Source organism: Caretta caretta, chromosome 7, assembly GCF_965140235.1.
Source record: "Caretta caretta isolate rCarCar2 chromosome 7, rCarCar1.hap1, whole genome shotgun sequence".
Taxonomy (NCBI): domain Eukaryota; kingdom Metazoa; phylum Chordata; order Testudines; family Cheloniidae; genus Caretta; species Caretta caretta.
Window position 1 is genome coordinate 123,267,354 of NC_134212.1, and position 16,661 is coordinate 123,284,014.

Consider the following 16,661-nt stretch of genomic DNA (forward strand, 5'->3'; position numbering starts at 1 on the left):
TCCCCCCGGGCGAGAACACCTGGCTCCAAGCTGCTTCTCTGAGCTGTTTGTAGCTGAGCTGAGGTGCAGAGGAAGCTGTGGGGGTGGGGGGAGACTCGGGGGACCAAGTCCAATAAAAAGGGGGCCTGGGTCGACTGGATGGGGAGACACAAGCGCCAACTTCAGGGGCTCTCTCCTGCCTTTGGCAGGGCCAAAGCTGTCCCTGAGGGCACTGCCCTGCCCGACTCACGGCTTGAGAAGGGGCTCGTGTCGGTATATGGGTGGTGAAGGGTGACCCCAAAAGAAGCCTCCCCCGCCCCGCCCCCCGCAATGGAAGCAGAGAGAGGCCCCGGCTGCCATACCTTCGATGGGCGAGTTGATGAGAATGACCCGTCCCATGGGCGACGAGGTGCGGCTGCCCCGCGGGTGCCCGTTCACCAGCCGGTTCGGCTTCCCGAGCAGGTAGCGGGTGGCCACGCTGGCGTCGCTGCCCGAGCTGCGGGAGTGGGTGGCGCAGGCTGCGTCCCTCAGCACTGAGTCGGAACCGTGTGCCATGGCGGGGCGGGGCGGCCGCTAGTCATGGAGGGACCCCGGCGTCCGGGGGACGTCTTCAGTGCGGGAGCAGGGAGGGACCCCGCACCCTGCCCCGGGGAAGCCTGATTCCGTCGGGCGGCCGGGGCGGATCGTTACATTTTGGCTGCTCGGGTTTCCTCCCGCCAATGGAAGTGGGCGCCTGACCCAGCCCAGTGGCATGTTCCTCCGGGTGGGCGTGAAAGGGGCCGGGGCCGCGTTTCCCGCCAGGTCTCAGCTCCGTCCGGGGGCCTCACCCGACGGCGCCGTTCCTGTGCCTATGGCATCAAATCCAAACGGACCCGCGTCAGCCCCACAGCTCTCCCCACTGCCGGGCTCCAGGGCCCCACCAGCGAACAACAAGGGTCATTCGGAACAGCCCGCCCGCGCCTGACACCCCCACGCACGGGAAAAGCTCCCAGGCCAAATCCAGGGAGGAGCTCGCCGATCCGGTCACTTACACTGGCCTCCAGTGGGGTCACTCCGGATTTCCACCAGCGCAGGAGGGAATCGGAATCAGTGCTGGACCCTCATCGGTCAGTCAGTTAGCTCCCCGGGGGGCATTCAGACCCAGGGGCAAGTAGGCCTGGCCCAACAGGAGGAATAGCTCTGCCAAGCTCACCCTACTCTGCGGCCAGAGAGTCCCCAGACTTTTAGGCCATGTGGGCCCATGTCTATTGGCCGCCCGGCCTGCTCTGCGTAATACCAGACACCACCACTCCCCCGCTGATTCCTGTGTCAAGCCCCTGCCTAGGGGCGAGCCAGAGCCCATGTACTAGGCTCTTTTCCACCTGGAACAACACTGGCAGCCCGGTAATAGAGGGACAGTTAGACCAGAAGGGGCGATAGGCCAGATTTGGCCCTCGGTGCACATTGGAAACACCTCTGTTTACATCAGGGGAGTTACTCCAGATTTACACCGGCACAGAGGAGATCAGAATCTGGCCCTAGCCCCATGCACTACACCGGAGTTCATCCGGATTTACACATGACGGTGTGAGATCAGCTTCTGGCCCCAACCTGGCTGATTTAAAGGGAATCCCTCTGGGTTTACACCGGGATCAGGGAGATCACAGTCCAGCAACAATCCCGTTGGTTTTCCTGGAGCTACTCTAGGTTCGCCCCTGCGCCGGGGGGAGATCGGGCTCCGGCTGTCTCCTGGTTTACAAGCAACCCGGCACACTTCCCGTGCCCGGGGCTCCTGGCCCCGCTCCCCGGAGGCAGGGGAGCGAGGCGGGGCCAGCTGGAAGCCGGCTCAGGGCAGGGGGGCTGGCCCCGGCCCCGCTGCGCGCCGAGCGGCCTGGCCTGATGAATGAGTGATGCGGTCCCTGCCCGGGGGGCACCGGGCGTGGGGGAAGGGACGGAGCCGGGGAAACACGCGTGGGCCAGGGCAGGACGCTCCCCCCGCACCCTCCAGGTGCGCAACTTTCCTCCACCCGGCGCCCCGCTGTGCCCGCCGTGGATCGGGGGTGGGTGGGTGGGTGGGGGGGCCTCTGCACCTTGGACAGACCCAGCCCCCGCGATCCCCGGGGGGGGGCTTGGACCCCACGCTCCCCGCGCGCCCACCCACCCTGGTGTCTGCAGGTGAGCCCCGGCTGGGTCCCTCCCCGCTCCCCTTGCGCCAGAGGGGGCAGCAGCCGCTGGGGCCCAGGTAAAGGGCTGAAGGGGCTGATGGGGGGGTCTGACGGGGGGGAGAGGGGGCTGCCTGCCCCAGCCTGCCGCGCCCCCCCTCACCTGTCTCCGTGTTGCTCTGCAGCCTGCCAGCCACCTCACCGGGCAGAGCCACCTGGCTGAGGCTCCACCGCCCCCTCCCACTCAGCCCCATCGATAGGCCGGCCCAGCCGGGGCCCAGGGCCCCCCAGCCTGGCAGTCAGTCCATGCCAGCTCCTGCCTGGTGTCTCTGCATGGCGGCCGGCCGGCCAGGTGAGCTGGGTCCCTGCTGCTCCGGGCCCGGTGCCCCTCCCTGGTGCCGGGCAGCGCAGTGAGGGCGGCTCTGCCCAGGGGCCCGCTGACGCCCACCTGGCAGGGACACTCACACTCCACCGCTCACCTGGGGCTGGGGTGCCCCCGTGGCACAGAGCTGCCCCGATCCCCCCCCAGCCACCCGTCGGGAAGCCCCGTCCCGCTCCTCCCTCCGCTGTCCCCAGGACGGTAGAATTTGGCTGTATTTTGTGGCAGGGCGCCTGGCACACCGTGGCGAGCTCGGCCATATAAATCAGATCCGGCCGTTCTTAATAATAAGGCCGGGCGCTCCTACAAGGTCGCAACCCGCTTTCCAGAGGGCGCGTGGGGTTGTGAGCCCCGTTGGATAAGTGGGGAAACTGAGGCAGCATGGCACGGCCCTGAAACACGTGTGGCACTTTAAGCCCATCCCGCTGACTTTGCTTGTGTGTTCAAAGGGGCACATGTGCCCAAGTGCCTTGCTGAACTGGGCAGGTGACTCGCCCAAAATCACCCAGCACCTCAGTGGCAGAGTTGGGGACAAAACCCACGGGTCCTGGTTCCCAGTTCCCCCTCTTCCAACCACTGGACACCACTCCCCTTCCAGAGCTGGGGAAAAGAACACAGGAGTCCTGACTCCTAGCTTGCCCTGGCTCTAATTCACCAGCCCCCACTCCAGAGCCCAGGAGTCCTGGCTCCCACTCCTATTGTTCCTAATTATTATGATTGGGCTAAATCCTGAGGTCCTAGTGGAAGGAGCTCAGAACTGGACCAAGGACTCTGTCCCCGCCAGTCCCCGGCCTGCCTGCCCGAGGCCATGGTCCAGTGCAGTCGAGAGGAGACTGTTTGAACTCAGTGGTTTGGTTCTACCCCCTCTCTCAAAGAAACAGCGTAAGGGAGAAAGCTGGTGCTGGGTCCCTCCCATGCAGAGAACTGGGCGTATTCCACCCCTGCCCCCAAGGTGCCAAGGCCACCCCCCAGTGTCCTGAGCCCCCTCACCTCCCAGCCCAAGGCCTCGACACTCCTCTTGCCCGGGGAAGCGGTGTCCGCCCATCGGTTGCTGCGGTTCCCTTGCTACTGGGATGGCTGTGACTGTCACCAGGAGGCAAATTTGATACCAGGCCGGTTTCAGGTGATACGCACCTGCCAGGTATTGGATACCCTGGGGAGAGGAGCTGCCGGGTGGCGGATGAAGGGTGAAAGGTCTGCCTGGAGCAAAGCCATCTGCAACCTCCCCCCCCACCCCTATGGAGAGGCGCCTGGCTCGTCACGTAGCCCCACTGATTCAGGAGTAGCAGAGCACTCCCTATCCAGGCTGGCAGAATTGGCTCCTTTTGCACCAAACTCTGCCAAGGAGCAAAGGAGTCAGATGGAAACTTAATTCACATACAAGCAAAGTGAATGCCCTTCAGGATGCGGGGCTGAGCCGGAGTCATGGCTGTCTGTTGTTATAGCCTCAAGGACATTGTCACAGGGCTTGCCATACTCAGGTCAGTGAGTTTGGGACTCTGTCTCTGACTGGTGCTTTTCAGAAAAGCATAAAAGTAATGCACCTGTCTAAATAATATCATCCCATGGGGCAATTTCTTCCTGACCACAGCTGGTGTGTACCATGAAGCATGAGGACTGAGAACCCAGTTTACTAATCTAAGTGTTTCTCATAAATTTTTTCTTCCCCCTTATTTATAATGATCCACTGAAAACTTGAACCTAAAATTTTATTTTCTATCAAAAATGTGTCCTATCTATATGGCCCCAGTCACCATAGTGACTGAGCACCTCATAGTCATGAATGGATTTTACCTTCACAACTCCCCTGGGAGGTAGGGAAGTAGCATTACTTTTGACACAGTCATCTGAAAGCTTTTGACACAGTCTCCCACAGTATTCTTGTCAGCAAGTTAAGGAAGTATGGGCTGGATGAATGCACTACAAGGTGGGTAGAAAGCTGGCTAGATTGTCAGGCTCAACGGGTAGTTATCAATGGCTCCATGTCTAGTTGGCAGCCGGTATCAAGTGGAGTGCCCCAAGGGTCAGTCCTGGGGCCGGTTTTGTTCAATATCTTCATAAATGATCTGGAGGATGGTGTGGATTGCACTCTCAGCAAATTTGCGGATGATACTAAACTGGGAGGAGTGGTAGATACGCTGGAGGGGAGGGATAGGATACAGAAGGACCTAGACAAATTGGAGGATTGGGCCAAAAGAAATCTGATGAGGTTCAATAAGGATAAGTGCAGGGTCCTGCACTTAGGACGGAAGAACCCAATGCACAGCTACAGACTAGGGACCGAATGGCTAGGCAGCAGTTCTGCGGAAAAGGACCTAGGGGTGACAGTGGACGAGAAGCTGGATATGAGTCAGCAGTGTGCCCTTGTTGCCAAGAAGGCCAATGGCATTTTGGGATGTATAAGTAGGGGCATAGCGAGCAGATCGAGGGACGTGATCGTTCCCCTCTATTCGACATTGGTGAGGCCTCATCTGGAGTACTGTGTCCAGTTTTGGGCCCCACACTTCAAGAAGGATGTGGATAAATTGGAGAGAGTCCAGCGAAGGGCAACAAAAATGATTAGGGGTCTGGAACACATGAGTTATGAGGAGAGGCTGAGGGAGCTGGGATTGTTTAGCCTGCAGAAGAGAAGAATGAGGGGGGATTTGATAGCTGCTTTCAACTACCTGAAAGGGGGTTCCAAAGAGGATGGCTCTAGACTGTTCTCAATGGTAGCAGATGACAGAACGAGGAGTAATGGTCTCAAGCTGCAGTGGGGGAGGTTTAGATTGGATATTAGGAAAAACTTTTTCACTAAGAGGGTGGTGAAACACTGGAATGCGTTACCTAGGGAGGTGGTAGAATCTCCTTCCTTAGAGGTTTTTAAGGTCAGGCTTGACAAAGCCCTGGCTGGGGTGATTTAACTGGGAATTGGTCCTGCTTCGAGCAGGGGGTTGGACTGGATGACCTTCTGGGGTCCCTTCCAACCCTTATATTCTATGATTCTATGATTCTATGATTACCCCCTTTGTACAGAGGGGGAAACTGAGGCACCAAGAAGTTATGAGGCCCACCTGAAGTAATACGTCAGGTCAGAAGCAGGAATTATATCCAGATCTCCAGGCCTGTGCTTTAATCATAAGACTATCTTTCCTTCCATCAAATACACATCAATAATATCAAATCATCATTTCTCTAGAACAGTGGCTGTCACTTTTTCCAGTCTACTGTCCCCCTTTCAGGAGTCTGATTTGTCTTGCCTACCCCCAAGTTTCACCTCACTTAAAAACGACTTGCTTTCAAAATCAGACCTAAAAATACAAAAGTGTCCCAGCACACGATTCCTGACCAATGGCGGACTTTCTCATTGTTACCATATAATTATAAAATAAATGAATTGGAATATAAATATCGTATGTACATTTCAGTGTAGAGTATATAGAGCAGTATAAACAAGTCATTGTCTGGATGAAATTTTAGTTTGTACTGACTTTGCTGGTGTTTTTTCTGCAGCCTGTTGTAAAACTAGGTAAACGCCATGATGAGTTGATCTCTGCGTACCCCTGGCTCAGAGCCACTGCTCTAACACATATGCGAGTGACAACCCTAAAATCCTTCACGATCACGGACTTCTTACAGTACAATAGAGACGGGGCAGCAATTTCCTTCCAAGAGCCCAGGAATCTCTGGGCTAGTTCCCTGACACAGTACAGTGAGAAAGGCTTGAATGGAACCAGTTTGATGTTAAGGCCATGTTGCTGTCTCTGAACCGAGCAGCCTTGCATCTCGTAATTCCGCTTTCGATGCCAATGGAACGAAAGGGGGCAAGGCAGGACGCAGGGGCCAACCTTTGCCATATTTGTCCCTTTGCTGCTTCCACCGGTTTGCCAAGTTCCCAGAATTACAAGGACGAGTTTTCCTCACAATGTCTGGGCGTTGCCCTTTCCCCCCTTCTTAACTAGAAAATGGTCAGCAACCCTACAATAACAAAGCAGTCTTGCCAGCGTGGCCCTCACCAGCAGCACGGTGCCAGGGACAACGTTCCTCAGGGCTATTATAAAACAGCAAGGCAAACAAATCCGGTATTTCCAAAAGTCTGAAAATGAGGCCTGGACAAAGGGCCTGTTCCTGAGCCATCAGCTATCAAGACGGCCTGAACGTGCTTCTACTTGTTGTATTTCTGTAACAATCACAAGTGGGTGGTTCTTTTAAAATAGACTTTAATATCATAGTCAGTGGAGTTTGCTATTAAGAAAAGACAGATTTCCCCCCAGGGCTCTGGTGCCTTGGTCTAATAGTTGCACTGTAACAAAGTCATTCAAATAAAATCATAACATTTCCCTTAAGACCCCTCCCAGGGGATACTTTTCTGTATTTTCCTCTGAATGATGCTCACTACAAATATTGATTAAAAAGGAAGTAGGGGCACCAGTCTAAATCATTAACCTCTGGGGAGTTAGATCAGGGATTAATCTGGCCTGCTCTTCATCTCCTAAAGCCTGTTGCTTGGAGCTACCAGTAGAGAAGTGGCTGCTGTGTTCCACCCCAGAGGCAGCTGCATTTCCCCTGTGAGATTAATCAGGCCAGCTCCTTCAGGTTTCCGTCTAGTGCAACTCCTAACGTGCAGGATGAAAAGAGCTGGAGAGACATAAAGTTGCTATTCTGCACCCCTTAAAAGAATCCAAAAGATTGTGTGGAACCAGGGTACAAACACAGCCTAGCACCGGGGTCTCTCATGCCATCGAAGAGCTGAGTCTTAGCTGCAGTCAATATAAAGGGGTGATTTATTGAGGCTGATGCTACTCCCCTCTCCGCCACAAGTCACATGATGTGACTCGGTTTCCCTGTCTGTTTAAGGAGGGTGATAATGTAAGGCCACCCTGCACGAGAGGTGTGAGGCTAAATTCCTGGCAGATTTTAGGGTGTGTTGAAATCTGCAGGTGGAAAGTTCTCTAGATGAGCAGTGTAATAAATCACTGTTGATATTGTGAAGCGAGTGTGTGGGAGGGATTGGTGCACACTACAGTGTGTATATGGGAGAGCGTCTGGGGTGTGTGTACCTGGGAGTGTGATCGGTGCACACGCAGGACTATGCAGGCGGGTCAGAGTACGGGCGCACGTATCAGACGGTGTGTTTGTGTGGACGAGTCAGAGGGGGTGTGTTGTGTGTGAAGCAGAGGGTGTCTGTGTGTGTATGTGTGTGTGTGTGTGTGTGTGTGTAGTTGCCACACCAACTCTCTGTGCAGCAGTCATCCCTGCCTGTCCCTCTCCCCGCCGCCTGCCCCGGGCAGCCTCTGCCCAACAGAGCGGGGTCCGCCCCCGGCGGTGGTCAGCAGGTTTTGCAGTACACCTCGAAGAGGCTGGCCACCGAATGCATGCGGTAGAAGATGCCCAGTGGCAGGGAGATCTTGACGATGATGACCCAGAGGGTGAAGCCATAGAAGGCCTGCTCGATCTGGCTCACCAGGTGCGGCCGCGTCCCGTAGGCATAGAGGATCCACACCTAGCAAAGCAAAGGGGTCAGGCGTCAGCCGCACAGGGGCATGGGCCGTGCTGGACCCTCTGTCCATCACTGCCACCTACTGGGTGGACTCAGATGTGCGGGGACTGATGCCGAGTGAACCCATTCGCTCCCGGTCTGCCCCTCTCCCCATTGAACCTGTCACCAAGGCAGGGCCAGGCCTCGTGCATTCCTCCTGGGTGTGTCCATCCATTGGGAATGGGGCTGAGAACCACCGACTCATTGCACATCAGCAGCCACCGAGCACCAGCCCAGCAGTAACGGGCACTCCGTTCCGCCCAGCAATGAAAGGCCCCCGGCTGGGGCATTGACTCTCCCACCCTGAGCACTGCATGAATGTCACCCCCTGCCGGCAGGACCAGCGCAGAGTGGATGGTGCTTAGTGCATATCCTCACACCATGCACTGACAGCAATGTGGGGACAGGGCTTGACTGGGGCCTGCCAGAATCCATGGGGTGTGTGTGTGTGTGTGTGGGGGGGGGGTCCCAGCTTCGTAGTGAGGGTGCTGGTGAGGGGGGCCCCTGCCGGGGGAGCCTGCCAGGAACAATCCTGCATGGGGTCAGAGGACGGACTAGACCAGCATTGACAGAGCTATGCCATAGGCCGCATTACGTGACGGGGGGCCCCCGGGCTCTGCCCAGTGATTATAATGACAGATTTGTGTTGGAGCAGTGCCCATGGGTCTGGCTGGGCACACAGGCAGGCCCCGTGGCTTCCCATACGGGGATCTCTCCGCAGCACCATTTGCTGACAACCCGTCTCATTTGCCCTTCTATTCAGCTGAACACAGAGCAGGGGAAGGGGTGACTGATCACAGCCTCTAAGCACCAACATGGGGAATACAGATTTAGTACCGGGCTCTTCACCCTAGCAGACAAAGGTCTCACACCATCCCCTAAACCCTCCCCCACACAGAGGCTTGTTTGCTGGACACACTGTGAATATCTGTTCTCTGTACAGGCCTAGGGGCCCTTGCAAGGCACGGGCAGTGCAGGGAGAGGAAAGCTGATCTTCCAGCCCCACCGGCAACCCAAACACAACGACCTCGCCTGAGAGAAACTGACTAGGAGACCTGCAGCACCTCAAACCGCCGAAATGGTGGGAAGCAGTTTTGGAGGTTAAAGTCCATTCACTTTCATTGTCCCAGGGCCAGATCCTCAGCTGGTGCAAATCAGCTCAGCGCCATAGGCGTCCATGGGTTCACACCAGCTGAGGATCTGGCCCCCAGATCCCTTTCCGTAGCACTCCTTCCTAGGCAGTCATTTCCCATTTTGTATGTGTGCAACTGATTGTTCCTTCCTAAGTGCAGTACTTTGCATTTGTCCTGATTGAATTTCATCCTATTTACTTCAGACCATTTCTCCAGTTTGTCCAGATCATTTTGAATTTTAATCCTCTTCTCCAAAGCACTTGCAACCGCTCTCAGCTTGGTATTGGCTGCAAACTTTATAAGTGCACTCTCTATGCCAGTATCTAAATCATTGATGAAGATATTGAACAGAACCGGACCCAGAACTGATCCCTGCAGGACCCCACTCATTATGCCCTTCCAGTATGACTGTGAATCACTGATAACTACTCTCTGGGAACGGTTTTCCAACCAGTTCTGCACCCACCTTATAGCAGCTCCATCTAGGTTGCATTTCCCTACTTTGTTTATGAGGTCACGGGAGACAGTATCAGAAACTTTACTAAAGTCAAGATAAACCACGTCTACCGCTTCCCCTGTCGGAGTTAAAGGGGCCTCTGATGGGTGAGGAGAGTGTCTGTGTTAAAGCTGTCTCTAGATGGGAAGTCAAACCTTTCTGGAGGCTCCTTTGTGTCAAAGGAGGGCTGGTGGCCTGGGAGCCATGTGGGCCCAGGAGAACAGCTTGCACAGCCAGGCAAACAGGTCAATTATTAAGATTCCCCCCCGCCATCAATTCTTTTGGATTTTTTTGATGAAAACCTGAACCCGAAACTTTTTGCTCAAACTCCAGAAAATTTTGACCAAAATGAAAAGTTCGGTGCTGGACGAAAAACTCTTTTTTTTGTCCCTTACCCCGCATCCTCCAAAGTTAGACAAACTAATCCCAGCTGCCTCTAGTGAAAATCCCCGGGGCTGACTTTAGGGACGGAGTGCAAAGCGGTGGACCCCAGGAGAGACAGGTGGGGGTCTGTGGGCAGGGGGAGCACTACGCGGGCCGTTTGGCTCAGATCTATTTGTGTGTCTGGGCCCCCGTGACAAGAGCAGGGCAATATTTTTAAACTGAAACTTTTTCAGCAAAAAACCCACAGATTTGGGTCGATCGAAAGCTTTTGCAAACAAGTGTTGATTTAGGCAAAGTGTTTCAGTTGGGAAAAAACCTTGAAAAGAATCCAAATGTTCCACTCTGACATTTTCAAAAAGAAACACCTCAACGTTTCGATGCCAAAGGCCTTTTTGTGGTGCCGTTCCCTGCGATTTGGCGAAACCAACTGGAAAACCCTTTTGAAAACGATCAAAATGGAAATGAGGGTTTTTGGTTTCGGGTCAAAGAAGAAACGGGTTTCGACTTTTCGATTCACCGGAAATTCTGAAAAAGATCAGTTTTGGTCAACCTAAAACGATTTTTCCCCCCTTGATTTTTCAGGATCGTCAGAGAACCAAAAACCATATTTGCCCACCTCTATCTGTGATCTCCCTGTCCAGCAAAGCCGGCTCCGGGTACATTCTGCACAGAAACAACTCACCCAGACAATAACTAGACTAGGTGTCACTGATTTCTGACCTGTATGACCCTGACACCCCCCACCCTGTGGCCAAGGGCAGCATTCCTCTCTTTGGGGACCGCCGCGGAACAAATTGGTGGTTCTCAGTGTAGTTTCTAGTGGACGAATATTCACACCATCGACAACCCTTCTGTCTCCTACTGTCCCCTTGCTGGCAGCCTCAAAAGGGCTGAATGGGGTTGTGAGACTGAGTCCCCATCTTGTCCCTGGCCAGGGTCCCCCCAGCAGGGCTGTACGGACAAAGCTTGCTCTGGAGCTGACTGCACAGCACCTACTCAGAGGATAGATAGAGGACCTGAGCTCAGATCCTCAGCTGGTGATGGCTCGGTGGAGGGACGGTAATTGACACCAGCCGGGGGTCCGGATGTCAGCCTCCAGAGCTCCCCGTGGGAAGCTAGAGCCCCAGGGCTGGACAATCAGGCGCCATGAGCCAGCTCACCGAGATGTTGTAGAAGATGAGGAGGATGGAAATGTTCTGCAGGATCTTCCTCCAGATGCTGACGCGTTCCGGCTCCCCTCTGGGCCAAGACCGCTGGCCCCCGGAGGGGATTTTGGCAAGGGAGTCATTACTGCTGCTGCAGGCCAGCCAGCACCCCGGCACCTGCTCCTCCAGCTGGGCCACCATCCTGGCTGGTGTGTGGCGGCTGGCCGGGCAGATGGCGCAGTTACTCTCATGGCGGGCAGCCACGTCCTGCTGGACCGGCTCTTCGGCGTGGCCTCCGGAGATGGAGAAGACCCATTCGTTGCCTGGGGGGCTGTCGGGGGCATCAGGCCGGTGGGTGGGCCTGGAGTAAAGGGCTTCGGTGATGAAGAGGTTCTGGCCCAGCACTTGGATGGTCTTGCAGAGGGAGAAGCAGAGGTCTAGGAAGTGGAGGCTCCCGTTGATGTGCAGGAAGAAGATGGCCACCAGGGAGAAGACGGAGACCATCAGGGGCCCGCAGGAGCTGCCCAGCAAGAGGGTGACATCCAGGCTCCGCACCACGCTCTTGGAGCAGTCGGTGGAGGCCGGGTCTCTCTGGAGCCGGTAGGCAGCAATGCCGACCAGTGAGGCCAGGAACATGGCAGAGAGCAGCACTGAGTTGAAGATGTAGTAGGTCCGCAGGGCCTCAGGGACCGTTTCAGGGGCCTTGGCCAGCACTCCGAAGGAGATCATCACCCCGAAGGTGGCCGAGATGGCCAGCGCCCCCAGCACCAGCCCCACGAAGGCCCCGCTGAGGTGGAAGCGGCCCCGGGGGCATGGGTGGGGCTGCCGGCGACAGGCCGCCTGCCCCGTGTTCTTCCACACCACGTAGAGCATGGTGGAAGAGAAGAGGCTGAACTCGATGTTGAAGGGGTGCAGGTAGGCGGCGCCCTCGGAAAAGATGTGGCACAGGCTGGTGGCACACGAGCAGCTGTTGGTGGGCGAATTCCCTGCAGCGGGTGAAGTGGGGGGGTCACTCAGCATGGGAGGGAGACGGACTGGATGGGGGAAGGGCTGTGCATAGGGATTGGAGGGCAAAGCTGTCCGTGGGGGGCTCTTCCTAGGGGTGGGGGACGTGGCAGTACACGGGGGTGGAGGATAAGGCTGTCCGTGGGGGCTGCTGAAGGGTCTGGCTCCTTAGTGGCCCCCCAGCCCCATCTCATCACTGGTCCGGGTGGGTGTATAAACCCCGTCCCAGGGCCCCTTGGCTCGGCTGGCCCCAGGGAATCTCCGTCTGCCCGGGACCGTGTGGCACACACTGTGGTGATCTATGTGGGGGAAAGGGGCGTTGACCCCCCACGCCACGGGTCCAGCCCCCCGCCCTGGGGGCCCTCACCATGCCCGGGCCAGGGGCTCTCCGTCTCGTGGGCGTCGTAGATCTCCTGAAGCTGCTTCATGGACTCGTCCAGCACCACGCTCATCCACATGAGCACATTGGTGGCCAGCGTGTGCATCAGGCCAAACCTGGGACAGGGGAGAGGGCAGGGGGAGCTCACAGCCCGGCCTGGCCCCAAGGGGCTGCCCCCGAAACAACCAGCCCTCGCCCCCATCCCGGTGCACAAGCCGGGAGCCCAGATACCTGTTGAGATGCTGCTGCTCCTGGATGCAGACCTTGGCGTGGAAGGACAGCAGGGACACCTGTGCCGAGGGCGTGGAGCGAAGGCAGAAGACAGGGTCAAAGAGCAACGGGAAAGGACTAGCTGCTGCCCAGGAGTGACTGAAAGCCCCTTCCACAAGGCATGCTGCACCTTTAACTGCAGTGGCCATCTTGGGAGGCGGTGCTCCCTCCTGGGGACCTGATGTTGGTTCTTTCTTGCTTCGTGCTTTCCCTCCTTCTCCACCCAGCCTGTCCCACACGGCCCTAGGGACACCAAGGCTGGACGAGTACACAATACAGAGGAGCCCTCGTGTGCGAACAGCCTACACTAGGGTAACAGCCTACTACAGCTACCCACTAGTGGAGTCACTCCTTGAGCTCATGTGGCCTGGGCTGTGGGGCTAGTGTCACCTGGGTGGGTCGCTCCTGGCAGTCTGACTCCTCCCTCCTGGCTGCTAGTGCTCTGAGCACACGAGGCCCCTCACCTGGATGATGGTGAACACGGCTTGCACGACAGGGAAGGCGGTGATGAGGACGGAGGTGCAGTCCTGCAGCTCGTAGTAATACCCCAAGGACAGGCAGTCCAGCACCAGCGTGGCCAGGGCAAAGAGCGAGAGCCCGCCTGCCGGGGCAAGAGAACACCATCACCGCAGCCCGGCCAGCCACAGGGCAGCCATCCCGTGAGCCTCGTGGCAAGGGCCAGGCTGGGTGCTGTGGGGCCAGTGGACGGGAGAGGCTGGGGCCTCCGTAGCCGTGGGACTGCAGTGGTTTTGCTTTCTGTCTGCAGCACTTATGGCTAGCTGCCACGCAGACGCGACATCTGACAGCAGAGACGCCCCCACTGCGCTCTCTCCTGGAGCCTCGCGCCCGTTCTCTCTCATTGTGTTCTTGTTCCTGGTTTGAGCCCTGGGGCTGGGCTAGCAGGGGGGTGGGTCGGGATTGAGGGGCACCAGCGGAGCTGCTGTGGGGCAATGGGCTGATCCCCGTGATTGTTTTTGCCCCGGCAGCACACGCCCCCCAACCCGGAGGCAAGCCACCGAACCCCGGTGCTGGGCGGAGGCTGCCGCGGGGCCAGCGGGGTTCCCGGGGAGCAGACGGTACCTTTCAGCCAGCTGGCCCCGGCATGGTGGTCCTGGTGCAGCTTCCGGTGCTTGTTCTGGGAGGAGTGCCAGCCGAACCACAGCATCCACGCGCAGGACGTGAGCATGAGCGTGGCCAGGAAGCCGTGGACGTTGCGGCTCTGGGGGCTGCGCTGGTGAATCTCGGCCAGCAGGACGGCGCTGCCCAGGAAGGTCAGCAGCACGAGGTAGAGCAGGGACAGCAGCGAGCCCGCCCGGGCATTGGCCAAGTCCTGCCAGCCTGCGCCCTCTGGGTCAGCGGGGGAGTCTGGGGCTCCCTGGCCTTGCCCCTCGGGGGGGTGAGGGGAGCCCAAAGGGGGGCACCTCTGCAGCATGTTGCTCATCGCCCCAGGGATCATGGCTGTGAGGGGAGGGGACAGGGAACCGTCAGGGAGGGGGCGGGATGGGGCCCAGGGCAGAGATGGGACAGGGGAAGGGGGAGATACCCCACGGGTTACCCCCAGAAGGGAGACTTAAGGGGGGGTTACACTGCTCCCCTCACAAGCATTCACCTCCCCTTGCACCCCCACGTGTCCCCACACACCCATCAGCCCATCTCACTCTTACTCACCCCCTCCAGCTTTCATCCTCATCCTCACAGTGCCGGCCCTTTCCCTGGGCATAAACGTCGGTGCACGGTGCTGGGTGAGGCAGGATCCGGCCCCCAGGAGCCAGCAGAAGGAGGGGATTGAAGTCACTCCTGGCTCGCGGGGGGTCTCTGGGCGGCTGGGAATGGCCATTCCACAAGTGGCGTTTGCTGGGCCGAGCCGAGCTGGGAGCAGCCCAGGGCCGAGGCTGCTCAGGTGCCCCCATGGAGAAGCCTCTGCCCTGGGCATGGAGAAGGAGGCCTCCAGCCCACCGCCCTTCCCCACCCAGCCACGGGGGGCATGTGAGCACTGCCCCGCCTGCTCTTTCCACGCACGCCCCCAGCCCAGAGACGGACACACGGACACTCCCAGGTGTGACTCAGAGCAACAGCAAGATGGGGGGGCTGCTGGAGGCAGACGCCGAGCTCTGGACTCTCCACACAGCCAGTGGGACCGTCTCCTAGACTCCCTTGGGCTGTGCCTGGGTCCAGGGGATCATGCCCGGCATCCACGGGGCTGTGCCCGGGTCCAGGAGCCATGCCTAGGTCCAGAGGGTCATACCCGGCATTCACAGGCTTGTGTCCAGGTCCAGGGGGCAGTGCCCGGGGCCAGGGGCCATGCCCAGGTCCAGGGGGTCATACCCGGCATTCACAGGCCTGTGTCCAGGTCCAGGGGGCAGTGCCCAGGGCCAGGGGGTCATGCCCAGCATTCACAGGGCTTTGTCCAGGTCCAGGGGCCGTGCCCAGGTACAGGGGTCATGTCCACCCTAGTCTTTCTGCCTGGACAGGTGTGGGCGTGTGGGGTGCTGGTTTGGTGAAGGTTGGGAGTCAACGGGCTAGGACCTTTAACTGGGGCTGGGCCAAACTCTGAGAGTGACGGCTGCAGGGCCCCATCCTGCTCCCGGGGGGAGGGGCTGGTCGCTCCGGATAGGCTTCCCCTCCCAGCTTCACTAGGCTCTCTGGTGCCACGACAGACAGACAGACAGACGCCTCCAACCTCTCCATCCACACAAACCTGCCTGGAATGGACCATGCCGGCGTCCCACCCGAGACGTCCAGCCCTGGGGAGAGATGGCCATAGACACCCTTGGGACGGGTCCATGCATCTGCCCCACACTTACACGCTGCCGCCGGTCACGCTGGAGACTCAGGAGCGTGTCTCATGCTACCCTCTGTCCTCGCTGGCTGTGTGGGGCACTCTGCCCAGGGGACGCCTTAATATTCCAGGGGGTGGGTCTGCCAGCCTGGCACCTCCCACTAGAGTGATCGGGGCAGGGGGGGAGTTGCCACAGGCAGCCCCCTCCCCGCTGCACACAGAGAGGGGAGCTGCCCCTCCCTGGCCGCTCGCCCTTTCATGGCAGATTGGAGTTTAATAGCTGGAGTGTTTCTGGAACGATTGCAGCCAAAGGCCATCGAGGAGACCCGGTGCCGAAAATCCAAGGGCAGGGGGAAGGAGAAATCAGAAATCGCTTGATTTGCGGGTGGGGAGAAGCAGGGAAATGTTATTTAAATCTCTCTAGGTACAGAAGAAGAAAAAAGATCAGATTGTTTCTCTGATCACTAGGGAATTGCCCCCAGCCCAGCGCCTGTCACCCCAGTGGGGCAAATCCAGGGGTGACTGCAAGGAGAGAAGGTGGACTCTGCTGTTCTGAAACCACAGGGTCACATCCTTTCAGCTAAAGGGGAATCCTCAGTACCCCTGAGCAGTACAGGGCGTAGGCCACACAGCGCCAGTTTGGATTTCATCCAGCAGAGGGTGCCTGCATGCGCCCACAAAACGCAGCCACGTGTTGCAGGGTCTTTTTTGTGTTCATGGCTTTCCTCCTGGTAGTGGGCGAAGGGCTGGGATGCCAAGGGCAGGACGGGCACGGAGGGCCCTGTCTGGGGTCAGACAACCTCTGAGATCGGCAATCGCAGCCTGCCCAGCCGTGGCGCGGTGCCAGGCACCTGCCAACACGGCTGCTGCTGCAGGGTGCCCCGAGGCGGCTGGTACTAGCCCCAAGGATGGCCAGTGGGGCACAGATTTGGCACCCCCCATTCAGCCTGTCAGTGGAGCTCCTAGGCAGCGCCAGCTGCACCTGGCAGCCCCCTGGGGCGGCCCCGGCCCGGGGAATGGCGGCCGCGCTGCCAGCCCTCTCCTGGGGGGGCC

General features: G+C 58.1%; 1 protein-coding gene across 3 annotated transcripts; it reads right to left on the reverse strand.

The window, feature by feature from the left end:
• Positions 1-6,681: 6,681 nt before the first annotated feature.
• On the reverse strand, positions 6,682-16,629 carry LOC125639601 (proton channel OTOP2-like). 3 transcript variants are annotated; one of them, XM_048857075.2, is made up of 8 exons: positions 15,634-16,629; positions 14,498-14,652; positions 13,910-14,287; positions 13,294-13,430; positions 12,791-12,849; positions 12,548-12,675; positions 11,191-12,161; positions 6,682-7,981 (listed from the first exon to the last, which is right to left on the reverse strand). In XM_048857075.2, exons 2-8 carry the CDS (start codon positions 14,547-14,549, stop codon positions 7,808-7,810), a joined length of 1,899 nt encoding a protein of 632 aa, XP_048713032.2. In that variant the 5' UTR covers positions 14,550-14,652; positions 15,634-16,629; the 3' UTR covers positions 6,682-7,807. The 3 variants fall into 3 exon arrangements, with proteins under 3 accessions (XP_048713032.2, XP_048713031.2, XP_048713034.2); XM_048857074.2 differs by having other exon boundaries at positions 14,498-16,629; XM_048857077.2 differs by lacking the exon at positions 14,498-14,652 and having other exon boundaries at positions 15,634-16,628.
• Between the last annotated feature and the right edge of the window lie 32 nt (positions 16,630-16,661).